Genomic DNA, 27,711 nt, shown 5'->3' with positions numbered 1-27,711 from the left:
GTGTGCTTGCCTACCCACAGCTCTTACAGCTTCTCCCAGTGATTTTTGCTGAGGGGTGACACCATCACATTGACTTTTGCTCTGGGAGACTGGCACGGCCAACTTCACAGAAGTAACCCCAAGTTTTTCATTTCCCCTCTCCTTGCCACTTGCACTTCACCATCAACTTCCCAACCCATCTGTCCTCCACTGGCCTGCATGTTCCTGGCATAGCACCCACTCCAAAAGCATCCTGCCCAGTCAGATGATGTATTTGAAGGACAGATGAAACGAGCTAGCCAGCACAGACAAACCTCCATCAGAAAAAGTTGTGTGTCTTTCATGAGGATGCTGTTTTGCATGTTGCTGTATTTTTTAATTATTGTAATGAGGTGTGATTGTCTATTGGTTACCCACAATACTTCTTGGGGACTCTCCCCCGGTAACTCTTGTCAACACTTGTTAATCTGACAAAAGGCTACAAATTAAGCTCTGTTAATTTAATGTTTTCTCACCGAGATCTAAATACCGAAAGAGGCCCAAAGCGCAACTGAAGTCCTTTGATTCACTGTACTTTATTTTGGTATAAATTTACATTCATTATTGTTTTCCTTTGGATGTGTAGCCCTCAATTAGTGTGATGGCTCCATTAAAGCAAGCGAGACTTCGCCTTTAATTATTACAACAAAACACCTAGTTTCAGCTTGGGGAGAGGGTCTCTATTGACATAAGCAGAGGTTATAAAATTTAATTAGCCATTCCTATCAGATTTATGGCATTCAAATTGTTCTGTGTTTCTTTCCTTTGATCCTTGCTGTACAATCCCCAAGATTTTTGTTCTGATCAAATGAGAATAAAGCTTACTGTGCAGAGAGAAGTTTTTTGTTGTTCTTTTTTTTTTTTTTAAGCCCTTTTTTCCTTTCTCTCATTCCCTCTCTCCCTTCTTTTTTGCCAGGCAAGGTCAGCCAGTGTACCCAATCACGACAGGGGGTTTCCGCCACCCCTACCCAACAGCTCTGACCGTCAATGCTTCCATGTCAAGGTGAGTTCAAATGCTGAGGTCCTAAATCAAGAGCAAATGTAGCTCCTCCTCCCACTCTCTGTAGGAGAGCATTTCATCTAGGCAGCAGATTCCTGAAAGCACTTGAGTTAAACATCCACCCTTAGCTTTTTGGTGGGGTGGAGGAGAGGGCGAGGGCTACCTTCCCATGTGAGGAGAAGGTGGTGTCCTGACGCTGTCATTGGGCCTCAAACATTTGCCTTAGAGGGAGAGGTGGAGGAGTGAGAAGCCACCTTTGAAAGCCAAACTAAATGAAAGAGCTGGGAGAGGGTAATGTTGCAAAAGCAGGGATGAGAAGTGGTGATAGCCTTTGCTTTCCTGGTGGCCAGCAGCCAGAGCAGTGCTGTGTGCGCGGGAGGGGAGGCTCAGGAGGGAGGAGGACTGCTCTTCAGCAGAGTTGGGAGGAAGGTTATTGTGCTGTATTTTCCCCTCCCAAAGCTCCAAACACTAATAGTCAACATAAAAGGGCCTGCCTGACCCTCAAAAGCTTTAGAAGTATATATTTCTCCCCCTCCCTACCTCCAATTAATTCCATCTAATTTTCCAGGGGCTGCTAGTTTTATTTACAAACTGGTTGGCAGCACTATGTTTAAGTAATCAGTAATTGCTCCTAATGATAGTTTTATTTTCTGTTCATCTGATTTTCAGCCTGGTTAATTAAATCGGTGGAAGTTTAGACTTTCCTGATGGGCTGAAACAGCTAATCCATTTTGATGATGGCACATAATTAAATTAGCATGCATTACATAGCAAGGTTCCACATCTCTTCCCTGCTCTGTCCCTTCCTCTCCATCTCTGCAGTTTAATATGTGAGCACTGGTGCATAGATGATCTAAGGAGGAAAAGACTGGTGAGGGCTGGGGGGAAGCACACCTCATTGAGAAGTGGAAATCTGTACCTAGGGCTCGTGAATGAATGGGTGGGAAAACAGTGTGGTGTGTGCTTTAGATAAGTAAACAAAAAACTGAAAATTTAAATTAAAATGCTGTCCCAGCAAATAGACAACTGGAATATCAACTTTAAAAAAAAGGGTAGTCCCAGACCAGAAAAAAAATACTAGGCTGGGGAGAGAGCTGCAAATTTAAACAATGGTTCCCTCCCCCTGTTTAATCTTTTTTAATATCTATAAAAGACTTGCGGGCATGGTGTGAGGCAAAGTAGAGCTTGATTTAGTTTAATTATTATTAGAGAGGCTAGTCATTTGAGGGAGGGGGGAGATGTGGAAGCAGGGGGGGCTATATTCCCAAGATAGACTTTATGAAAGGTATCTAGTTAAAAAGAGTACACAGCAAATTAAATACATTATTGTGGTAATGGGACGACAGAAGTAGAGGTCTATTATACTTATGGCAGTTATAGGAAATGTAGGCTCCTTGCCCTGTTCTAGCACATCCTTTGATATTCATTCCATTCAGCAGCAGGGCCAGGACTTCTCAGAATTAAGTGATGGGTCATTATACTTTAAACACCATGGAGAAGCCTAGATTGGCAATTAAACAGCACTTGCTGACACTCGCTTGTGCCACCCTGTGACCCCCTTTAGATTGAGTTGTTGGAGCTCGGGGCCCTCAGCCTGCTAAATTGGTAGCAGGCACTTCTCCTGACGAGGGCTGGCTCTGAAATCTGCCGGCTTCAAAGGGAGCAAGATCATGTATAAACCATAATGTGGGTGCACCGTGGCTCAAAAAATAAGGCAGGAATAGATGAAATGTTACAAGTGCAAGGGGAAAATGAGAGAATAATGACAAATCTAATGCAACTCAAAGCAGAATTGTTGCACAGAAAAATGCATCCCACTGCTTGTGCATAAAATCAAGGCAGGCAGATGACATCCAGTTAACAGAAACATGTCAACAGTGAAGTAAAGTGAGAGTGAGTAAGAGAGAAGCCCCTGAGACAGCCAGGAACAAAAAATTAGTTGTCCTTAACAAGTTAAGACTCATCATTATATTCTGGCTTGGAGCCATAAAAGGAGACAGTAGTGTATAATGAGCTGCTTAGAATTTTTAGGGTGTTTATTGCAATTCATGGAATACTTGTCTAGAGAAAAAAAATCTGGTGAATGTCTTAGGCGAAGGTGAGGGGTGTGCACATACACAGGGAGCCTTTCTTTTTGTCTCTGACAGAAGCCCATGCGTGTGCACGTGCTCAGGCACACGTGCAGGGGGATGAATTCATTTAAGGTGTTTACCCTTTGTTTTCAGCCCAGAAACTTCTCCTCTGGTTTCCCCTAGATGGGAGCACCCTCTGTGCTCTCATACATGGTTTCATGTATGTTTTCCCACGTCAGCCTGGGCTCAGCAGGGGACAGCCCTTGTCCAGGTGTCTGGTGTGGTCAGGAGATTGCTGGTGATGCCCATGCTGGCCTCCAGACATGCTGGCCCTGTGCAGCTGCCCTGCAGGGCCCTGCTGCAAGCCCCTGCTGCAGACCTTGCCTTTGCTGTGCTGGCTGTGCAGTGAAGTCAGCACAGACCTCAAACCTCACCCCTCCGTCCACAGTTTTCCAGTGCCTGCCTTCAGAAATAGTTCCCATCTTTGCCTGCATTATGGTGTAGATCTTTGGAGCCTGTAGTGCTTCCCAACCTTTAGTTCCCTAAGCTTAGAAATTGCTGTTTATTAGTTTAAGTGTGCTTATGAATAGTTTGTAAAAGGTTAAGGGTGACTAATAGTGATTTTTCATAAATTGTTTAGACTATTAAGGTAGTATCTTTAACCAGTTACAACTCTTAGTTGTTACTTGTAGCCTTGCCACACTCACGTTGTATGCCTGTAGTACGCCTGTAAGATCTCTTGATCCTTCATTACCCCTCTGTAATATGCCTTTAAGGTAAAATGAGACAGGGCTAACTGAATGATGGGCAAACAGTGGACCCACTATGAAAAAACAACTGCTGTGAGAGGAAATCAGGAAATAATTTAGCAGAATTACACCAGACAAACACTGCACAGCAGTTAAGTGGTGGCAGTGGAAAATACCTTCTGTAATTGAAATTTCAGGGGAAATTCACTTTTGCTGAATGTAATTACTGAAGTTGGAGTGTAGCCAGGAAGTTAAAAATTAACACCCTTCCCCTGCTCATATTGCCATGTGAGTGGCTGTCTACATGGAAATGAACAGGCACTCAGATCTTGGGCTGGACTCTCATCCCACCAGTGGAAGTCCATGGGATTGTGAGAGCAACTTTGTGTTCTGGAGCATGTTTTTATAGCCCTAAATATAGGAAGGGGTGTGTAAGTCCAATAGGCAGCCTTGTGAATTGGACAGATTCAGTATGAAAAAGTGAATGGTCATTGGTAATGAACACAGCACTTCCTCGTGGAAACTGCAACCCTGAAAATAACCACTGAGCTGCAGCTGCCTGTTGATGAAGGCTGCTGTCTCTGGAGTTTAGAGCCCAGTGAGTAAAATATCCCAGCTGAGGTCAGTGGAGGCTTTGCCATCCTTCAGGCTTTCACACAATGTGGGCATGCTGTGCTCTGCATTTAGATTTTTAGATTTTCTCCCTGCTGGTACATGCCCACCACACTTCACGCTGAGCCCTCGTGTCAGACCAGCAGAGCTCTTCCTGCCTGCTCTCTGAAGGAAGGCTTTTCATCTCCATCTTCATCCTTCATTGTCCCTTTGTCTCTGGCCTAGCCAGCCCGAGCAGCATAGTCCTCTCTGAAACACAAGGTCTTGCCTAGGACAGTCCCTTGATAGGATGTGCCTCAACCTTTTATCACTGTGCTTAGACTGTGTTCAGCAAGGTCAGGTTTTTTACCACCACTTTTATTTTTGATCATATTTGTTAGTTATTTTTTAAAAAAATCCAGCTCATACTGCCAGTTTTTATTTCATTGTACAGTGTCTGAAGGTCCCAGGTGTGTGTGAACAAATTTTAGATAAGTCCAATCAAAATACATACACATGGAAGTAGAGAAAGAATAGAAAAAAATAATACAAAGGCCCAGTTTGTGTCTTGCTGAGGGTGAGCAGTTCTGTGGCAGAACTGGGACAAGGATGCCAGTCTCCTTTGCAGCCTCGACATTGTCTTCTGTTCTGACCTGCCATGAACCAAACCATATCCTCAAATGTGTGCTTCTCTCCCAGCTACTTTTGTCAGAGAGTGGGAAGGCACTTGGACAACCCACTTGGCGATTTGTGTCCGTGAGTCTTTAGCAGAAGTAGGAATGACCATTTTGCTGCCCATTCTCCTCTTCCCTTGCCATCCCACCTTCCTGCCTCCCTTCTCTCCGTGCCTTTGTTCATGAAGAACTGCAATTCTCTACAACTTGAACAATTTCACATTCTCCCTGTCAGTCCTTGCTCTTCCCACCACTGCCTTCAAAGACAAAATAGTTCTGTCTAATCACCCTGAGTACTACCGGCTGATAGACAAAAGATCCTCAGAGTTTGTAGTGGACAGTGCTCTTGTTCATGAAAGTACTTCTGTGTCATCTTGTGAATGTAGAGAATGTCTAGGCAGTCAGGGGAGATGGTATTGTTAAGCTTGGCATTGGGATTTATAAGAGGGGAGAGAAAAAGATAACCCCACTATATTGCTGATGCTTATATATGACAATATCCATGGTATATCACCCCATTTAAAATCCTGTTGGATAGAAAAAATCATTCTATATTGATGATAGAAGAAATAATTACTTATCTCATTGAGTGTTCCATAATCTTGGTTTGTTTTACTTGGATCAGATTGTTCAAAATCTGGGATGAGAGTGAGGATTTGCAGTGAGAAAAGCCCTTGCCAGATCAGTTTAATTTTGGCATTTTGAGGAAAGTTACTTCTGAAACATGATTTTAGGCTAGAACCCATTCCTTGGAAACCTGTTGACTTCAGTGGGGGAAGGCAGTCAGTCATGCTGTGCTTTCTTTATTTACTGCAAAGCCTTTCTGCGACTGTTGAGAAACAATGATATAAGTCAATCCTGCTTTTGAGAATTTTGTTCATTTTTGTTCATTGAGAATTTTGTTAATTTCTCTTATATTTCATAAAATGTAAAAAGTCTGAATGATTGTGCCATGTTTGTGCTGTGATCCCGACCAAGCAATTAGATTCATGCAGGATTGCATATCCCTCTGAATCCACTTGCAGGACCGGGATCTGTCCATGTATATGACCATAAACCATAAAGCTGGCAACATTTTTTTCTCTTTAGAAAGGCTAGATTGTTAAAGCCTTTCTAGGTTACTTAAATGGTTCAAAAATTCCACAGTCCTTCCACCTTCTGTTAAAGCAGTGTGGCTCAGAGATTTATTAGACACAAATAAATATTTTTCTTGTGCTCCATCAACAAAATGTAGCTAATGAGGCATCTATAAATATTATCAAAAATGCATCTAGAATGTGTTGGCATTAATATTTTATTTTGCTGTCAATATAGAATAAAAGATGTCATCCTAAATTCACAACATGATTCAAAACTATAAAAATTGATTCCTTGGCTGCCACACATAATTTCTCAGCAAAGAAATGGACTGGTGGATTTTTTTTCAGGTAGCTGAAATTCCACCTTCATGCAAGTTCATCCGGTTGAATTCGCCTTTTGTTAATGTTAAAAATCATGATGTCTCGTGTCAGTAATGATAATGAAGGGGAAGATTGGCTTTAATGACATTAGAAGAGTCATTATGTTTAATTTATTGCTAATTAATGCTGCCAGCTTTCATATGCTTTGTCTAGCTGTCATGTGCTTGTTATATGCCAGTTGTTTTTTTTTTTTTTTTTATTAATGTGTGTACACATCCCTCCCCATTCATTCATTTTTATTCTGACAATTTACACAGCTTTCTCTCCTCTAGGTTTCCTCCACACATGGTCCCGCCACACCATAGTTTACACACAACTGGAATTCCTCATCCGGCCATAGTCACACCAACAGTCAAACAGGAATCTTCCCAGAGCGACGTCGGCTCACTCCACAGCTCGTAAGTTGTTGCTTCCCCTGTCTTCTCTTTGGGATACTCAAAGCATCCCCTGTGCATGTGTGGCTTGTAAAAAGGCTTGGGTTTGTGATGTTTTTTGCTGTGAAATGTCATAGGCAATTAGTTACTAATTTCACCTGTTTCAACAAGGAAGTGGAATTTTCTTGATTGAGATTCAAGTTTCTTGACCAGTTTCTCTATTACTCAGTGTCTAGTTTGAAGCCTTGAGATAACAGATGCACCAGAGGAGACAAAAAAACTAAGCATAAATGGCTTCTTCAAAGCTGCAGAGAGCTGGTATCAAGTTTAGGTTTGAACTGACCCATTGATAAAGAGGTGTAATTATTGCCTCTACTGTCATGCTCAAGCTCTCCCTGTAAGCCCATTTTTCTGGGGCCCATGTCCTTCCAAGATTCTTGTAGGGGCTCAGAGGGTACTTGGTGGTGTTGCATAAACGTGAGGTGAGTTTTCTTGTAGTGCTTTTAAGACTGTTGCCATACAGCAGCCAGGGTGAAGGGTCTAGAGAACCTTCTGGTCCTCTTCCTAGAGATTGCCGAGGATTGTTGCTAGAGAGAATGAGGGGATTAATTTAATAAACTCACAAGGGGTTCTCACTGTGAGGTCTCTGTCTGTTCTATCTTTACTCTTCAGAAAACATCAGGACTCCAAAAAAGAAGAAGAGAAAAAGAAGCCACACATAAAGAAACCTCTTAATGCATTTATGTTGTATATGAAGGAAATGAGAGCAAAAGTTGTAGCAGAATGCACATTGAAAGAGAGCGCAGCCATCAACCAAATCCTCGGTCGAAGGGTAGGTAACAAGGGACAGGCACAAGCAGGGCCTGAAACTGGGGAGGATTCACACCTTCTGAATCCCTGTGTTTTTCTGCCATTGTGAAAATGTAAAGGGGAATTGCTAAATCAAAGGCCTTTGTTTTTTAGTTTTTGCAGGCACTTCTTGCCAGTGGGGTCATTCATGGGGAAGAGGAGGAGTTAATTAACAGCAGTGTTATTTCAGTATCATTTCCATGAGCGGTTGATGAAAAAATCTTAAGATTTTTATTTTGGCCTAAGATAGGCAGAAAAGTAAATGGGAAATGAAAAACCTTTGAGTACAGCACCAGTATCAGCACCTGTGAGAGCTAGAAGAGGGGAGGAAGTTCCAGTGGGGGAGACACCTCCAAAGCTGGAACTGAGTTCTGGCTCAGGACAAGTAGTTCAGCTTCTGGACCGTCTTCCCTGCTGTCTTGTTTTTGTTTAGATTTCTTAATTCTCCTCTCTCAACAGGAGACAAAGGGGTTGAGTGCATGTAAATGATTAGTTGTGGTTCAGTTGATTTAACTGCAGTTATAATCTAGAGCTGTAAATAAAATATGAATGTCAGCATGCCAGATCATCTGTTTTTATCTCTTTTTTATGAAAATCAATTCTAACTGTATCTATATGTATAAATAACACGCTTAAAAAAACCCCCAACCACTAGTGCTTTTTATTTTGTCTTTTTGTCTTTTCTCCACCCCAGTGGCACGCGTTATCCAGAGAAGAGCAAGCGAAATACTATGAACTAGCAAGGAAGGAGCGACAGCTTCACATGCAGCTGTACCCGGGCTGGTCTGCACGGGATAACTATGTAGGTTCCTATGTGGGTGGGAACTTTGAGTAGTAGAGCTTGTAGAAATGTCTGTGTGACCTGCTGAGCTATGACCATGCATTGCACACAAGCACTGCATGGAAAGTCTCAGGACCCCAATGTGGTAACGACAACAGGCGCTTCCCTTGGTGATACTGAAACTGCTGGGGGGTAATTCCCACTTGGAAGAGGCTTCCTGGCTGGGACTAGTATGGGGTTAGAATTTGAGGATAACAGTAGAGCTCTGTGAAAAAAGTCTTCCCTTCACTTTTACCAGCATCTGGAAATGCTGTTTGGTTTGCTGGTCATTTTGAATTTCATTTTTTAAAACGAAATTTAAAATGCCCCTTGTATGCTCCTCTCCTTTCCACCAAAAGAGATAAATAATTAGTGTCTTGTGCTTATGTGTGTGAGAGTGTAGTGGAAAGTGGAAGAATGACTTATCCTAGCTTCAGAGAAGGACTGGCAAAACCAAAAGCATTATATTTCTGAAAGTCTTACTCTCAAGTGGGGTTAAATGAATTATTCCACACTCCATAGTTATGTATTTTGTTTATGTTTTCTTTTTCATACCCATATTACCTTTCTTTCCCCCCCCCCACCCTCCTAATTTTTTAAAAAATATATTGGAATTCATTATCAACTGATGGATTGTTTTAAAATTGATTCATCCCCCTACTTTTCAGAAAGCCTGTTTTTGAGCTAAAAGTGCTAGCTACTATTTTTTGTCTGTTAAAAAGCATAAGGGCAGCTTTATAACCCTTATACTAAATAGCTCCTTCCATGAAGGGTAAGCGGTGCAGATGGTAATAAGTGTTTGCAAGCCTAAGCCCATAAATTCTTGACAGATTTGTGGATTGGTGAGAGCTCTAAACCCTTTTTAATAGGATTATAGCAGCATCTTGATTTTTTTTTTTTAAGTTAAATAAAAATCACCTAAAACTCTCAAGGTCTGTAACTCTGTAATAAACCCTGTTCTCTGCCTTCTAGTCACACTTCCCTGCAGGTTTGGGGACCAACAGCTCTAAGATTGATGCCAGTTTTGAATAGAGTTACACCTTACAGTTTTGCTGAAGTCTGTCTTTTCCATCCTCATCAAAATCACTGCCTGTTTTACCAGAAATATTCTGTTTTGCTGTATATGACAATACTTGCCTCTGTGAATCTGCATTTTTAAATGTATGGGTGGGAGGAAGCCTGTTCAGAGTCTGCAGTGAAGCCAGGACAAGCAGCAGCAGCTCTTTACACTCTTCTGCCATTTCAGTGGTGGAGAATACACATGCTCACTTATTTAGCAATATGTACTTAGGGACAATTTTTCAAATCCTTCTGTTTTCTTGATCATCTTTTCCTTCCACCGGCCTCAGCTCTCCCTCCTTGGTCATTACAGGTATACTTGTGCATGCTCAATTGTCCTTCCAGTTCAGAATATTCTTGATCCCGTGCTCCTCAGAGGAGACCTTTTTAAGCCTGATGAGGCACAGCTCCTGCTTAGCCCATTTTCCTTCCCTTTTCAGCACAGTCTGGCCTGAGGCTGTCAGACCATAGGCTCGCGGTAGTTGCTCAGCACTGTGCAGTATCATCATCTTGGGTGTTCAAAAGGGAGTCTGGGCTCGACTGAGGTTTCGGGAATGTTCATTCTGCACAGTGCCTGTGCCACCGACAGATGGGCATGTACAAAGCCTCAGTGTTTAGGACCTTTTACTTTTGTCCTCACTGTGTGAACACTGAGAAACCCTTTCTTCTCAAGCTAAAAAGGACAGGATGAGAAAGCCGGTGCTTTCCCAGCGGCTTGATGCTGTCCCCCCAGGTGACCTTCAGGGGGAACCTTCCTGCCTGAGGAGAGCGTGGTACCTTTGCATCATCCGCAGGATTTATTTATGTCTCCTCTCCTGGTCCATTCACAGCTCTCCTGAGTGCCCCTCCTCCCTCAGCCGTTTGTAGGGTCTCGAGCCTTTCACACATCTAGCAGGGGAGCGACTTTGGGCTGCTTGAAGTGGTTAAATTGTTAAGCACCTCACATCAGGCTCAGGGATAAGGCCAGCTATAGCCCAAGTCTTCAGAGACAGGAGCAGTGCATTCAGGAAATGCAGCTTTCAGCCTTATGCCTTGTTGGTGTCACAAGGCACATTGGCTCTTCCTGAGATCTGATGTGAGATGTTTAGCAGTGCTGAGTGCTGGACTCAGAAGTATGTAAGGGTCCAGTCACCTCACCCACTACTTGTCTAGAAAATTAGTACCCAAGAACTCTGCAGACCTATCAAAACCCATCTTAGCTTGGCTCTGGAGAGGGAGCTACCAAAATTGTTAGTAGGTATTTAATCCATATTTACTCGCAGCATAAAAACTTGTATAGTATGACAACAGAAAATGTTATAATCTGCTGAAGTCTTGGGAGAATAATCTTAGACAAAGAAAAAATGGTGCCTTCTGCAGAGCGCTTGAAAAACTGCTGCCACAGTTATTTCCTTAAATCCATGTATTAATTTAGCTACGTAGTCTAATGTCCTCTTGTAGCCCAGAAATTAAACAAGCAAACCAGATTATTCTTCTCCCTGGTGCTTTGAAAAGGGTGTAAAGAAGTTGATGTGACATGTGTCCATTCTTTGTTAGGAAGGAAGAGTTTTAAAAGTTTGTGTTGAAAAAGAACAAGAAATTCCTGGTCCCTGGCTGACATTCCTGTAGATCAGCTGTTTTTAACAGATTGCTCCCTAATGGCATTACAGTACTTTAATACCTGGCTTGAAGAGCTTGTGAAAGGCAGGTGACTCCTGACCTTTGTTCTGGCTGGCCCTCGAGTGAAGAAGTTATAAGGTCTCAAATTGAAATAGCCCTTGAATTCTCAAATGTACTGCAAAAATTAAGCAAATTTGCCACAGATGCAGTCTGTTAATTATGCCAGTGGCCTCCTTGAGCTTAAATAAAAGTCAGGCTTATGATCTTGAGGCAATTGTCTGGTTTTGGTTACACTGTTGAAAACTGGAAAAAATTCAGTGATTTTTGCAGAGTTACTGTCAATCTAGATCAATATAGATGGAGAAGAGTCTGAGCCTCTTGCATCTTTATGTGATACATGGATTTCAAGATACCATGCTTTTCCCTATTCTGTTCTCAGGGAGCTTTAGGAGCAATGCTGGTCTGCCTTATCTGCCTGTCACATTAGACTTATGGCTGCTCTAGCAACTGACAACTTCCATATCCCAAAAAATTACCTCAGAGGTGTCAGAGATTATTTGTCATCAGCAATGAGGCTGCAGGATTATGTGCCTGCTGTTTAAAGTTCCTTTGAGGTGGACAGTTCACACTGCTATTTCCATCTCCAGAAAAATCTCATAAACCTGGAACAGCCTGGACAACAGGATGGCAGTTTACAACCCTGAGCAAGCACGGGGAATGAGTGCAGAAACCCTGTGCTTCAAGGCCAGCTTTGTGGAGGAAAAACAGGACAATGACAGATCAATGTTCTACATTCACGTTGGAGGAATTTTTTACTAATACATTCCAGGAAATCTATCATAGGGAGCATCCCAAGTGTGCATGTGCCACGCTGAAGTCCATCTTAACCGTGTATCTGGAATCCATCTACTGAGAGAGGTGCCCACTGTGTGGGAGAACCTCTTGGGTTTCCCAGATACATCCAACCCTTCAAAAGTTCTGTGAGATTCCTCCTTCCAAGATATGTTTGTTGCCCCTTGACCACAAGGGACTGCTGCTCTGAGGTCTTCTCAGCAACTGCACTTGCTACCATGTCTTCAAAGCCAGGAATTCTTGTGCTGTTCACAGCTGACATTGCTGGCCTAAAAGCTGTTGCTTTTAGCATTTGGAGAGCTGTGAAAATGAAATTACTCTGTTGCCTACACTGGCCTTGTTGTACTAGTCTGCAAAACCCTGTACCTCACTGTTAGAGGAGTTTTCTTGGAAAAATAGCTTTTCTCTTTTGAGTTGTGCTTATTACTTTATATTTTTTCTATTGGAAAGCAATTACTGTTTTTCCACAGAAGCTGGGCTCCTAGTTGTCCTCTCCCACACTTTTGGAGAGAAACAGAACAGGCTTTTCCCCCTCCAGTCAAAAACTGCAACAAATTTCATCGTCTTGTGGTGCAACATTTGGGAAAGGGATAGAGTTTAGCAAAATAATACTGGTTGTTTCCTTGTGATAGAAGAAAATGTGGGAAGGGTCTTGGCTATGTCTTTCTTGTCCTGGCATTGCTTTCTAGGTTGTCAGTGGAACTTTATAACTGCAGGTTAGGATACAGTCATTACTGTGGACTTCCTTGTTTGCATGAATGCTTGGGGTTTAGTGCTGAGGAACTCCAGGAGCTCAGTCTGACCTCACTCTCCCCTCTCTATTCTCCCTCTCCTTCTCCTCCCTGTCCCACCAATACATGACCACAAATGATTTCTGAAACTTCTGCATGCAGGAGCGTACACATGTGAGATGTTTTTGGCTTCGTGATGATCTTAGCTCAAAAGCAGCATCTTGCAAATCCTTCTGCCCTCACCTCAGCTGCCCATGGCCTTGGTGGCTGTTTGCGCTGGGTGGGCAGCAGTGAGGCTGTCTGAAAAGTCACTGGGTGGGCAGGCAGAGTCAATCCTGGGGTGCAGTATCTCCTTGGGAACCCCCAAAGTTCCCTGCACAGGGGGTGAGCCAGTGTCACACTTCAGTGCTCCCCCTTGGGAGCTTCCTGCTCCAGCTGCAGCCTCATTACTCCGTGCCCTCTTGCAAGGACACTTCTTTGGGGCTTAATTCTAATCCTTCTCCTTTGTGTATGTTTTCTGCAGGGAAAGAAGAAGAAGAGGAAAAGGGATAAGCAGCCAGGAGAGACCAATGGTAAGTAAGGACAAGTCTAAACCTCTTGCTTAGTGGAAGTGTGGCAGTCCTGGTGTGACCCTTGTAGGTACGGGGGAGGTGGGCACAGGTCTCCTGGCCTCAGGGGAGCCAGTCCCTATGCTAGACAGCTTTTTTTTTAAAATGCACTCCAATAATTCCCGCGTTACCGCCCTTCTAAACCTAGTAACCCAGCCATTGCATGTCAGAGCCTCCTCCTCCTCGCGCGGCACGGCCGGGTTTGTCCGCGTGGCTGCCGAGGCCGTAGCGCAGAGCCGTAGCTGGAATGCCTGTGCCGTGGTTTATCAGCCGTGCGCGTCCTGCGTGCGCGTGTGTGCGTGTCCGTGTGCGTGCGCTGTTAATTTGGGCTGTCCCTGGATGTCCTGATGCATGCCTTACAGTGGTAAATCGCACCCATCTTAAATTAAGGAGGTTTGCCATTCTATATAGGAAATTAGAAATACTGCATAGGCAATCTCATAGTCGATCTTGAAGAAGCCCTAACTTAGTTTTTTTGAAGCCTTTGTATAATTTGTTCTTTTTTTTCAGAACACAGCGAATGTTTCCTAAATCCTTGCCTTTCACTTCCTCCGATTACAGGTGCTAACGTCATTTTGAGTCATTTAAAATAGTTTATAAACTGCTTTTTAATTTTTTTTCCTGCCATTATAGATTTTAACATTAAACACTTATGACATTAAGAAAAAAATACCATCCACACGTTTTGATAGTATTTATTATCTATATATCTTTATATCTATTATGTTTGATAGTATTTTTTAATTTTGTTTTTTGTTTTTGTAACAATTGCTATTAAAACAGTAATACAGTAAAAATAACGCAAGAGTTGTACTAACTGTGCAAATTGAATATGCAGTATTTCTTTAAAGAGACTGATAAAGAATGGAAGCAAGTCAGTAATGAACCTCCTTAATCTAATGGCATTTTTCATGGCTCCCACTAAGTCTTCTCACATTAGCATGCATACGCATTTTTTATTATTATTTTAGTTTTGTATCTTTTTTTTTCCTTTCTGCTCAAGCCTGTTCATTGCAATTCACTAGCTGCACTAACTCAGCACCTTGCCATGCTTTACATTTTATTTTCTGGCTGATACTAACATACTCATTCCGCAGTCTGCTTATTCTTATCCATTCTTTTAAATACAAATTAATGAAAACAAGTAAATTGAATGTTATTCCAAAAGCTGCATTATCCCAGGAGATATAATTTCTTTTTTTTCCTTTCTTTTTTTTTTTTCTCTTATTTTGTATCTGAGTTGAAGAAAAAAGCATGTTCAGGATCTAACTTCCATACTCAGCTTCTTTTCTTCCTTTTTCCCCCCTCTTAAAAAAAAAACAAAAAACAAACAAAAAAGAAACCCCAGCCCAAATCAATCTTGCCTGAAACATCCTACTAGACCAACCACAAAGACTTTCCTCTACCTGCTCTCTTAAAAGGGAAAGAAACAGTCCTTTATAAAGGGATACTGCAGCTTTAATTGCAACAGCTAATCTCAAGAGTTGAATAAAAATGTAATTATCACTTTTTTAAACTTTTAAATCAAAAGTCAATATTTGCAATTAATAACAAGGACATTGATTTTTATTCCCTTTTTTATTTTTATTTTTTCCTTATTTTTACCTTTCTCTTTTTTCTCCCCTTTTCTCTCTTCCTCTCTCTCTCACTCCCCCCTCTCCCCTTTTCTTTTTTTCCTCTCTCCCTTTTCTGCTCGCTTTTCTTGAACTCATTCAGACCTGAGCGCTCCTAAGAAATGCCGAGCGCGCTTTGGCCTTGATCAACAGAATAACTGGTGCGGCCCCTGCAGGTGTGTATAGTTTTCCCAGACTCGCTATGGCTGATTTGCAGCTGGTTTATTTGGTACTTTCCCCTTTTTTTTCCTGCCTTGTTGCTTTGTAGCTCTGTGTTGTGATCTAGAAGACACAAGGGAGTGGGACACTGCCATCAGTAATCATCTCTCCGAAAGGGTTTTGCTTTTTTTTTTTTTTCCTTTGTTGGTTGGTTGGTTTTTTTTTTTTTTTTTGCCTTCCTCTTTGCTGCTGCTAGCCAAAAACCCACTGTAAAACAGCATCAACCTTAAGCCCATCTGACCCGTGGCCCAACCACGCTCTTGCCTTCCAAGCCTCCACCCAAGGACAGTGGCTCCCAAAGCCCTTGATAACGCGGCACCGAGTGCGGTACCCACACCACACAGGCTCGTGGCTGTGTCGGAGATTTTTTTTTTTTGTTTTTTTCTTTGGCTCATTGTGAAAGTCCTGTTTTCCTTCCTGCCCTTGGTACGAGGGGAGATTACCAAATAAAGCGGAGGTGATTGCAAGCTGAACGTAGCTGTAGCTGAGATGACTCAGACCAAATGAGCTCTATCCACCATTGTGTTGTATTTTTTGTGTTTACCTTATGCTAACAGATGCAAATACTCCAAAGAAGTGTCGGGCATTGTTCGGGCTTGACCGACAGAGTTTATGGTGCAAACCATGCAGGTATAAAACTACCCATTAGGCCTTTGGGGAAATAAAAGCAATCTGTCCTCTTAGTGCATTTGTGTGATTTTATTTTTTTAATCTTTTTTCCCCACTCCCCACCTTTCTCTCTCCCACAGCATCAATTGCTAATAATCTTTGATCTTTGGAATTTCTTGCTAATTTAATGCCATTTTCTCTCTTTCTTTACCAATAACCTCTCCCTGGTGGTAGAACTGGGAACAAGAAAACTCAAAGTCCTTAAACCTGGCTTTTTTTTTGGCGATTTTTTGTCATTTTTTCCAGATTGTCAGTGAAATTAATGTTTAGCTGGACATTTATATTTTATCTTTCATTTGGGTCTATGCCCCCTACCTGCAGAGGCTTTTTAAAAAAGGTTCTGGGATCTGCAGTACTAGTGGTTTTTTTGTTATTCGAGATGTAAAAGCCAGTGTTTACGGCTTATATTGTATTCATTCTTTTGGTATTATCTGAAAAATTAAAACAGCTACCTGTTGGCTACTATGCCTCTGTAAGGTTTATGTAGATATAATTTTTTAAATTATCTGAAATCTTTTTTCCTAATCCCAAAAATATATTTTTTCTTAAATTTTATCCCAACAAGTGAGCTGTAAACGTCTGAGCTCTAGACAAAACTAATTACAACTTTAGTAGCACAGTTTCCAGCATTAAAAGGAGTTGAAAGACATCAGAGAGCCCAAATTCCGGCAGCCCATGTTCTACTGGAGTTTAATTCCATGTGTAACTCAGTACGTACTTCTTTCTTGGTGGAGGGATACCGAGTAGTTCTTTTCTCATTCCTTTTTCCTTAAATGATCGCATTTGGTTAAATTTGTTGTTTCTTTATTCTGATACAAGCAGTCTTTGAATTTGGAATATTATGATGGTAGGTATTTCAACCCAAACCACACTCTGTGTGTAGTGATTCCTCTCCCACATTTTCCCCTCTTACTCATGCCAGTCCCATGTGCTCCATCTCATTTAGAATGTAGCTCAGATGTCCATCGTATTTTGTGTATGCACGCAGTCTTGTCTGTGCTTAGTGTCCAGGACTGAGGGTGGTGGTTTGTGTCAGTGTACCAGAGGAGGCACCAGAAATGCCTCCTGCAGGTTGTGTGTTCTCCCATTTGAGGCATGGTATTATGGGGTGCTGGGGGTTAGATATCAGTACCAGGACATGTGTTAAACAAGCTGGGAAAGCAGCAGTTCTGTAGTGCTTGGAGGGAGAAGGGTTTAGTCCAGAAGAGCTGTGTAGCTACTTCACTGTGTCAGGAGTTTCATGCTAGCCAAGGACTGCAGTGCTGTGTTTAGTTAGGCTCTGTTCTGTGGTTACTTTGCTGCACACTATCAGCAGATATTTGTGTAGTCTAGAGATAGAGTATGTGAAGCATGTCAGGCTCTGCATGCCAAGTACCAGAACTGGGGGCACATCATGTTTGTGTTGCTTTATCTTTTCCTGGCTGCTTAAGTAAGCAACATACTTTTAAAACTACATTTTATCAGCAAGGAAACTTTTTATTTGGTCTGTACAGTGCTTAGGTTACATGTGAAGCATAAACCCTCTCTTAACTTATACCAGATTTTGGTCAGAAGTCTTTTCAGTGCGTCAGGGACAACTTCAGTGGTATAGCTGATAGTTCTGGATTACTGATTCAGAGTCAACTGCTTCTTTTTGTTTTGGTTTGGTTTCTTGTTTTGTTTTGTTTTTTCATGCATGGAGGCATTTTACCACTAGGTATTGGAGCATTTCTCTCCTAGTTCTGGTCCTAACCATTATAACATTGCATTTGCTAGCATGGTAGCATTCTGTAGTACACCTTAGGTAGGTGCTAAAGATGTGCAGTTTGCTACTGTGGTGAAAACTGAGACATCTTTGCCCGCAGCAACTGAATAAACCCTTGCACTCTTCTGTGGCTTTCACTCATGGCAATTGCAGCATTACAGGTTTCCTGGTGTTATTCCAGGGCTAGTTTCAAAAGCAGCAAAAGTGGTTTCAGGTCTGTTGTGTTTGCTCTACTGATGTAGTAAGTTAACACTTTCAGAGCAATGCACAAGTGAATAATCCACATTAGTGCTTCTGAGGGGGCAATATGTAGTATTTTTGTTCCAACCTTTTGGAGACCAAAATTAAGGCACAAGTAGTTCCTTAGATTTTTGCTTATTCCCCCTCACCAGAGCTGCCTGGTGGTCTTCATGTCTGCTAAAATCAGGCTTGCATGGTTTGGGGGTTTGCCCTCTGGACCTTTTGTCCCACTTAACCCTGACAGGTACATGAGCACAGGTAACCATGGTGTGATTGGCACAGATTGCAGAAATATCTCCCCCCTTGAGCCATCATGATTTAAGTAAATATTATTTTCAGACTACTGAGTGGCCACACTATTAAAGAGTTTGGCAAAAGAAGTAATATGCTCCCTTAATCCTAGTCAAAAGAAAATTACTTCAGGTAGCAGAGCAATGTTTTTTTTTTTTAAAGGTTGTTAGCTCTGCAGTGTCAGAAAGTCAGGTAAACCTGGTTTAAAGCTGCTTTGCCATGGGAGCTCTTTCTTTCAGGCCACAGAACATAAATAATATTAAAAAGAAATCTGAAATGCTGGCATACTAGATTCAAACTGCCTCCAGTTCAATAAGTTACTGCCCTGTAGGTTCAGAGCAGTCCAGTTAAAGGACTTTTGGACCCCCATCAATGAGGCAGGCAGAGCTTGGGTCTCTGCTTGCAAGTAATTTTAATTTGGGGATGGAAAGGGAGTCCTGCAGTCTCCAGATTGTAAGAGCTCATCTTTCCTTACACAAGGAGGATTGGTGAGCTTTGTGGAGCTTAACTGTCCTGCTTTGCCACTGGAGCTGTACAGAAGGTCCAGACAGGAACTGTGCCCCTGGTAGTGCTGCATAGCTAAAGTAGGAAGCAGTGAGGGAGGAGAGGGGAGAGCAGAGCAGAACTGTCCTTAGCCAAGAGCCAGATATCTCCAGTATTGTTTGTTGATGGTAGAAGAATTAACAAGGTCTGTTTTGAGCCCACCAAATTAATTTTTTTCCTGTCTTTTAACATTGCTCTAATAAAGCATGGTTTACAGCCTTCACTTGCTGTCTTCTATCTTTCTTTCTTTCTTTTTAACATTTAAGATGCATGGTTGTATTTAGTTTTTAGCATGTATTGATCTGCAGGCTAACGTGGTTAAAACTCTAATAGCCCTAACCCCTTACCTTGCCATGTGGCACATGGAGCAGAATCTGAGGGATGTCACAGCACTGGTCCCTCACTGAAGCTGGTGAAAGATGGGGTACTGGGTTTGTTGTTCCCTTCCTGGCTATGGGAGATGATCGTTTTAACTCCAGGATCAAGGTAGTGTGGTCTCCTTTGCAAATGAGAAGCATCTCATTGCCTCGAGGGTGGAGCTTGGTTTAATGTCATACCTAGGGGAGAACACTGGTGACCAGCAGTGGAACTGGGGCACCTCCTGGAGGGGGGAATGTCCCCTGGTGACACTCAGCTGCTGTGCCACGCTCAGGCACTCCCTCTGATGGAGTTGCAGAGCTGGGGTGATCAACTGGGTATCAACTGGAGAGGGAGAGCAACCTCCTCCTTCACGTTGGTGGCTTTGTGCAGCTTAGCTGAGCTTCCAAAGTTCTCATGGCAGAGCTGCTCTAGACAGGCTTTGTCCTATGCCTTGGGCTGTGACAGCACTTCAGCACCTCCCTTGGGAAGTGTGATTGTGGATCAGGGGGCTGAAGAGCCAGCAGGCTTAGGGTCAAGGTGGCCACTGGGCATCATTCTGCCAGATGCTGTGGTTGTTTGCCTCATTACTTCTGTCCTACTGCTAGAATTGTCCTGCACATACTTGGCAAGAGAGATGGTGTGAAACTGTCATCTGTTTTCATTGCTCCTTTACATTATCCAGTGGACAGAGGGAGGAGAAAAGATCTCTGTCGGGTCACTTATTTATTTGAAGATGAGCGGCTCTTGTGAGACTCTCACATGCCCTGGTGTGAAATTAAATCCATGTTGCTCCTCACCTTTGTACCTGTCGTCGTGCTCTTCACCTACTGAAATTGGATCCCACCCTGGAGTTACATGGATGGCCTCTCAGAGGAAAACCCCCAAAACGCAGACAAGCAGCTTCCCAAATCTACCACTCACCCCTAAAACAAAAAGTAAAACTGAGTCGATTTAAAGCCACAACCTGCAGGCCATACAACCAGTTATTCTTGTTATTTTGGATCATACTCTGTTTTTCCTGTTCTTTTCCTGTTTTTTTCTTCTGTTTGCTTTGTTTGTTCATTTTGTTTTTATTTCCCCTCTCTCTCATTCTCTCTGTTATATATCCCTTCTGTCTGACTGACATTTCTGGATTTGGTGTGGTTCTTAACAGAGGAGAAAGCAATGAGCAGTAGTTTGCAGCTGATCTTGCCTCCCAAGGGCAGGGCACCGTATGACACCACAGGTGATGCAGGTGTAGCTGTAGCCCCATTGAGTTGGACAGTGTAATGGGACATCTTGAGATACCATCAGCTATCCAGGGTTTTTATTTTAGGAGGATTAAACTACTTTTTAATATTTTTTTTCCCATGTAGGAAAGTTTGTAGATTAGAACAGTGGGCTCCAAAACCCATTTATCTGGTTTTCTGATTATGAAAATAAGGAAAGGAGGCGGCCTGAAGAGGAGAGGGATGAAGAGACAATTAATTGGTGAATCCTTTCCAAATCTGTTAGCCGAGGGGAGATTCCCAAGCGGGTTTGGTGCTGAGGACACCCTGCCAGACCCCCAGGATGGCACGTGGGGCCAGGATGCCACCCATGCAGAGCCCAGAGTAGCTGACTGATGGCTCTTTGCTGTAGCTGACTGTCTCCATCAGCGTCTCTGCCCTTTATTCATGGATAACTCTCTCCCTGTTTCTAGGAGAAAAAAAAAGTGCGTTCGCTACATACAAGGTGAAGGCAGCTGCGTCAGCCCACCCTCTTCAGATGGAAGCTTACTAGACTCTCCTCCGTCCTCCCCCGCCATGCTCGCCTCCCCCTCCAGAGACTCGAAACCACAGACTGAACAAACGCAACCCCTCTCGCTGTCATTGAAGCCCGACCCGCTGGCACACCTGGTGATGATGCCGCCGCCATCCTCGCTCGTGCTCGCTGAGAGCGCCGCGAGCAAGCCCGGCGCCCTGCCCGCCGCCAGCTGCCCCAACGGGGCCCTGGACCACCCGCCGGCCGCCCTCCCGCCGGCCGCCGCCGCATCCCTCGCACAGCCCTCGACGTCCTCCTTGCATTCCCACAGCTCGCTGCCGGGGACACAGCCCCAGCCACTCTCCCTTGTAACGAAGTCCTTAGAATAGCTTTAGCCTTGTTAGCCCTTTCAGTTTCCTTTCGGGGGGATTGAATTCTGTTGGTATTTGGGGTTTTGGTTTGGTTTTTTTTTTTCCTTTTCTTTATTTTTTTTTTCTTCTCCTTGTTGTCGTCCGCTGTTTGTCGTCGTTTCTCGGTTTCGTTTTTAATTTGTGCCATGTGGCTACATTAGTTGATGTTTTATCGAGTTCATTGGTCAATATTTGACCCATTCTTATTTCAATTTATCCTTTTTAAATATGTAGATGAGAAAAGCCTCATGATTCTGCCAAAATTTTTATCAACAGCTGTTTAAAGTCTTTGTAGCGTTTAAAAAATATATATATATACATAATTGTTATGTAGTTCCAATAGCTTAGTTTTAAAGACTGATTTTAAAAATTAAAAAAAAAAAAGAAGCAATTTTGAAGCAGCCCTTGCCAGAGGCATTGGTTCTTTATTATTTGTATTAAATACGAGCTTGCGAACCAATCATTTTACATCTGGTTTTTAAACCTTTAAGGGCACAACGAATGCGGTGCCGCTACTACTTCTTTTTTTTTTCTTCCTTGTGTGAAACAACCTTTATTGTGATGTTACTTGTTATTGTTTAAATGTACAGAAACAAAGGGTTAAAAAATGTGTTAATATACCTTGTTCCATGGTGTTGTTCTTTTTGGGGGAGGGGACGCTACTCAACAATTAAAAGTATCACAACGCTATTGGACCAGTAGTATTTATTGCTTTAGAAATTGCTTGTTGTATCTGTATGTTGTCCCTTTTTAAATGTTTTTTTCTTCTTTTATTTTTTCCTTGAAACATTGTATAAAGGGGTTTTTTTTCCTTTAGTGTAAGCATCTTATATATAACAACTCATTTGTACAAGGTTTTTAAGTTTATATATAAATGTGTATATATATATTTTTTCCGGGATTTTGTTTTTGATTTGTTTTTGTGATTTTTTTTTTTTTTTTTTTTTTTTTTTTTTTTTTTTTTTTTGCTATATGAAATACGGTTGCCACCAAATGGACATTCGCAGATGCATTTTTTCAAGGATCAATAGTGTAAAGAATGAAATTGCTTTAAAAGCCATTACACTCGAAAAGACTTGAAAATTTAGCAAGGGAATTTTTAGCAATGCTGTTTGAAAAATAGCAAGGTCCAAGTGTCTCCCGTTCAGAACTGCAGCTGAATCCCCTGCGACATTAGGACTGTAGGCTGTGTGCAAAATTTTTATGTGCCAAAATTCTCAGTGACTTTTAACTTTCTCCCGACAACTTTATTATTTTTTTTAATGCTGTAATTTTTTTGTTCATCATGTTTTGCTGTGATGTTACATAGGTAGATATGTATGTAGTTTTAATGTCACCTATAACAGACGTGTTTGGTAGCAGATTGTCCGGAAAGCATTTAAAATGAAGAGGTATAAACCCTTAAGGGCCAAATTCTGTATATTAGATTATTCATAAAAGGAAAATCAGACTGCCACTTTTATGTACACTTACTACATACAGGTAGGTAGCAAACTTAAAACAAAAAAAAAAAACCTAGGCATGTTGATGTTGCAAAAAACGCTGTATAAAGCTGAAAAATTGTTCATCTGTTCATTCAGTGCCATTGTAGTTGACATGAAGCGATTGTAAAACTGTCTCAGATTTTTCTCTGGTTTATTAAGATGCTAACTATAACATTTTTTGTGAATACTTTGAATGTTTCCTAACAGTTGTGATGTTACTGTTCCGTTTTATGCTCTTATTCCGATTTTCATTTTTAATGGTTTGGAAGCCATTTTTTGTAATGAATAAATGTTCATGCTGTACAGTATCTGTAGCATGCAGTTCTGGATTAATAAAAGCAACTTAGTATGTGCAGAGAATGACTTGTCAACTCATTTATGCATTGACTGCATTTTATCTGGCTGGAAAGATTTTCAGTCCGACCGGAAAAATTCCTCGGGAAAAAAAGTGAGAAAATTGTGGCAAGTTGCAGCCAGTTCTAGTTGTGAGAAATCCCGTTTCCTTTGGGTTCCTTGAGAACTCAATGGATTTGCATTTGCACTGGCCCTCTCCCTGCTCAGTGCTCTTTTGCATGAGTAGTAGTGATTAAAGAGCCTTTTTATTTAAAGAAAATGGCATATCATTTGGCAGAAGACAGCATGTGAGCTAAGGGAATGTCCTTGCCTGTGAAGTGAGCCTGACTGGTGGACGGATGGGAGACCAGGGCTGGTGATACCATTAATTTTAATGTATTTCTGTTTAACCTGGTGATCTCACAACATAGAGCTGGTGCCCTATAAAGGTCACACAGGAGAGCCCAGATAGCCTTAATTAGTAAAGTCTTTCTTCTGGCCTTGGGTTTTGTCTTCTGGACAAATTTGAGTCCAGCTTTGCATATATTTGAGGGTTTTTTTAATGCAATGAGCCCTTGCAGCACAGCCTGCTCTTGGTTCTGAGAATCCACCATCCATCTGACAGCACTACCTGCAGATGTTGCAGGATGGAAGTAAATTTGTATTCCAAGATTCTTATTATGTTGTTGATTTGTTTGGGTTTTTTTTTTAATAAGTGGTGATTTAAACTTCCTAATTTCCAGGATTCTATCTCAAGTGGATGTCACCATAGGGCCAGTCATCTTGGAAAATGTCAGCCATGGTAATTGCTACACTTGAAGAGAATGAAGTGTAAAGGTGTTGAAGCAGGTTTTGTTCCATGCCATTGTGCAGGTGCATTGCTCAGGTACTGCATTTCTGTTTGGTTGGTCTTGGCAGGCTCTGCAGAAAGGGTGAGTGTTCTGCAGAGACCTGGAACAGGCTGTTCTGGTAAGCCCAGCACTGGGATGGTGCTGTCTTTTCCTGTGGGGGCTGATAAAACCTGCAAAAGTGTCCATTGGCTGCACAGAAGGAATTTCCTTTGTGAGGGCCTGGGAGGTGCTGAGTGAAGTATAATGTGTAAGCAATATACAGTACTTTTAATTGCTAATATTTAATTACTGGTTTACAAGACAAACCTTTTCTTTGTTCAAGCATGTTAGTAATGTAAATACATGAATATTGTTTCTTATGTCCTATTAGAAGGATTAAGTCATGGTGAATTTTTTATCAAGCTCCATTTATCTCTCTTGATCCAAGGCTTGATGATGTTTTTGTTGTGGTCTGACATGATGCCGCCCTTGACCTCAGTGGAACACATTCCCTCATCAACCACGACAGGCACGTGGGCAGCGTGGGTGGGAGAGGGCTCTGCAGTGGGGAAAAGGACATTGCTGCAAAACCTTTTTGGAAGGTGCCAAGTGTTGCTGTTGTTGGTAGCCAGTAAATTGAATGCAATGCTCAAATTATTCTCCGGCTAGTTAAGGTTTCTAGGGAGTTTTTTACTTCTTTTTCCTAAGTGTTTTGACTCTTGCTAGAGCATGGCCATCCATCAGCCCGACACATGTGCTGCATCTCTGCTGGGGATAGCTGCTCTCTTCTAAAGTAAGGAATAGTGCTCCAGGGAGATCTCTGAATGCCATGATTCAAAGTAGACACCATCAAGGTATGATTCATATATTCAGGAAAATAATGCGTTCTTTGCTCTGTGCTTTATTAGGCAAACTTCAGAAAGCAGAGTCCTGAAACACCATTCCCGTGCAGATTAGTTTTCCTTCTGTGTGTGTGGTGAGAGGCTTGTGTTCCAAGGATACATTGAACAGGGCTTGTGAGTGGTGGAGAACTCATGCTGGGAATTTATTTGCTGTGGAAAACAATTGTATATCCCTGGGAAAGCAACTGCTTGTGTTTCCTCCAGGTTGTGCCTTGGCTGCATCCCTTTGAGGGATTGTGCCTTTAGATTTGCCTCCAAATTTCCCTTGCTTAGAGAGGAATTGAGCTGGGTCAAGGCTCCTGGGAGAAAATTCCATTAATTATATGTCCAGGAGTCCAGGAACAGTGGAAACGTGGTGGAAAGACAGCACTGTCTATGCACTGTAGGTGTAAAATAGGGTGAGAAACAGGCTGATCACCCCTAGATCCACACCCGTGAGGGCAGCCACAAGAGTGGGGTGGTGCTAAAGTGGAATGGTGTGTTCTCATCCAGGGCTGCCTAGAGACAGCACAGGGCCCTGCATACAGTAGGTAATTCACTGAAGCTATTGCTTCCATCTGTTTTTATGGACTAAGGCAAGGAAGCAAGTCAATGTATTGCATGTTCGGGAGACATTTATTTTCCATTAGTTTTGTAAATCTCATTTTTCACTTAGCGTATGGAATTTTAAAAAGTTTAAGTAATTGCTGACTCAAGGCAGTGCCACATGGTTTTATGCTTTGCTTCAAAGAAAAAAATGGACAGGCAGGAAAAAAAAGAGTAATCTTTAGAGTCCTGTTCATTTCATTAGACTATAAAAAAGATGTAAAGAGAATTTACAGTAAAATGGTTGCATAGGTCATTGCAACAATAATGAACGTTAATAATATTCTTATTCTTATTCTTATTCTTATTCTTATTCTTATTCTTATTCTTATTCTTATTCTTATTCTTATTCTTATTCTTATTCTTATTCTTATTCTTAGTTACAAAACTAATAATAACTAACAACAATAATGTGTGTGACACTGCTGCCCAGGTATGTCTGGCATACACATAGGAGTACTTTACCACCAAAGACTGGATGAAGGGTTTGGATGCTGTTTTGGGAGAGGTGCTCCAGCTGAAAACTAAATTCAGTACAGGACTGAGATTGATCTCAAGTGATCTTTGTTGGACAGGACATCTAAAGCTTTTGGAGCCTTAAAACTATGAATATTCAAATTTTCTCAGATTGTAGCAATTGCTGTTATTAAAAAAGTGTAGACAGTTACTTTGGCATTCATTTTAAGATGTCTCTGGAAAACATCTTGAGATTTTTGAGACAGATCAGCTACAAGTGAGTTAATTCCAAGCACCCATTGTCAATAATGTCACCAACCCATTTAAGGACTCTTTGACAACTGTATTCTTCCAACCCCTGGACTGATTTTCTTCTGGGATCAATCAAAAATATTAACTCATGACTTTCATGCATATACTAGGAGCGGCTCTTTCTCTGAGGTTGGAAATGCTTTTAAATTTGGGGTGGGGGGATATTAATCTGGACGTCTAAGGCAGTGGAGAACATGAAGTCATGCTCTCTGTCCATCTGCTTGACCCTCTCCTGATAATTCTTGAATACTCTGGCATTTTGAACCAGATTTGACAGCGGCAGTCGAGCTCTCAGAGATGATAAAGTCCCTCTGAGTTCCAGGGAAATCTCTGCCGGCACTGAGAAGAGAGCCTTTCCAGACCCACTGCTGAAGAAAAGGCAGGGAGAGCTCAGCTGTTATCCATTCTCTCTGGCAGCATCCAGATGGCCAATTATCACACGTCTACTTCTGGACCAGCATCTGCTCTCCCCTGCCCAGCTGGCAGGCTGAGAAGATTAGGTAGGAGACATGGACAGCATTGGGATGTTGGAGGGAACAAGGGAACGAGTTAAGGGTATAGGGAAAAGTGGAAATACTGCAGCTGCAATATGTAATGTTATGTAAGACTGCAGTGGGGAAGCAAGGGGAGGGAAAGGACAATGGGGAGATAAGAGACACATCTGCAGGACACCAGGCCCTGCTAATGCTGCTGCTCACAGAGCAGAGCTGCTCTGGAAAAGTCAGTGCTGTGGGGTTTCCAGATTCTTGTCTCATTCCTTTGAGTTAGCAGCTGGCACCAGCTCACTGATGGGAAGCACAGCCCCATTTAGGAGGTACCTGCTGGCAGGGGCTTGTGATGCCCTGGCCTGGACACCACCAGAACAGGGTGGGAAAGTCTCAAGGTGTTTCCACAGCTCTGTAGCACGGGGATGACTGAAGCTGGGTGTGCAAAGCAAGAAGGGTGGGGTTTTTTTCAAGAAAGAGAGAAAAAAGATTATTACCTTATTTGCAAACAAGCCCATTTGTAGTAGCTGGTTGCCAAGCATTAGCAAACACCCTGGTTTTAATCTCCATCAGAAATTGTCTCCTTTCCTCCCTTATTTTGCGTTCCCTTTTAAATATGCTGCTGGGGTATTTTTGGATCTAACTATATCTTTTTAATCTGTTCCACCCACCCCTCCTCAGCCCCCGCTGCTTCCCTGCCTGCTCCTTCTTCAAACTTATATAATGGCACATTATACAAAATAGCTAAGCAGGTGGTATTTTTAAAGACAGTGAGTGAGCATTTTTTTGGCCTAAATTTGGAACGAAACAGATGGATTTTAAGACTCTGCTTTTTCTATGAATAGTAACCGTTGTTCTCTACTGCCTTAAACACCAGTTTCAAGACCACCTCCAGCAACCAATCAGCACACTGTTATTTAATTATAACAAAATTCTTAGCTCTGTCTGCTGCTGCATGGGCAAGTGGGGGGCACTGGATCAACTTCTGGAGCCAGGCAGACTTGCCAACAATAATTTTCCTTTTCCCAGAGGGCCGAGGGGGCCTGGAGTGGGTTCC

General features: G+C 42.3%; 1 protein-coding gene across 15 annotated transcripts in view; it reads left to right on the top strand.

Moving 5' to 3' along the window:
• TCF7L2 (transcription factor 7 like 2) overlaps positions 1 to 23,104 on the top strand; it is a 170,953-nt gene extending 147,849 nt beyond the window's left edge. For 2 of the 15 annotated variants that reach the window (XM_063163176.1, XM_063163174.1), the window contains exons 8-15: positions 935 to 1,021; positions 6,822 to 6,962; positions 7,611 to 7,770; positions 8,482 to 8,589; positions 13,372 to 13,420; positions 13,967 to 14,017; positions 15,173 to 15,245; positions 20,817 to 23,104. In XM_063163176.1, the coding sequence (XP_063019246.1) occupies positions 935 to 1,021; positions 6,822 to 6,962; positions 7,611 to 7,770; positions 8,482 to 8,589; positions 13,372 to 13,420; positions 13,967 to 14,017; positions 15,173 to 15,245; positions 20,817 to 21,246 (1,099 nt within the window). In that variant the 3' untranslated portion in view covers positions 21,247 to 23,104. Of the gene's footprint in view, positions 1 to 934; positions 1,022 to 6,821; positions 6,963 to 7,610; positions 7,771 to 8,481; positions 8,590 to 13,371; positions 13,421 to 13,966; positions 14,018 to 15,172; positions 15,246 to 15,845; positions 15,919 to 20,816 lie in introns of all 15 variants that reach the window. The other 13 variants (XM_063163182.1, XM_063163179.1, XM_063163187.1 and 10 more) reach the window with 10 other exon arrangements.
• The last annotated feature ends 4,607 nt before the right edge of the window (positions 23,105 to 27,711 follow it).

The sequence above is a fragment of the Melospiza melodia genome, chromosome 9 (assembly GCF_035770615.1).
Source record: "Melospiza melodia melodia isolate bMelMel2 chromosome 9, bMelMel2.pri, whole genome shotgun sequence".
Taxonomy (NCBI): domain Eukaryota; kingdom Metazoa; phylum Chordata; class Aves; order Passeriformes; family Passerellidae; genus Melospiza; species Melospiza melodia.
Note: the sequence above shows the minus strand (reverse complement) of the source record. Positions and strands in the feature narration are given on the sequence as shown.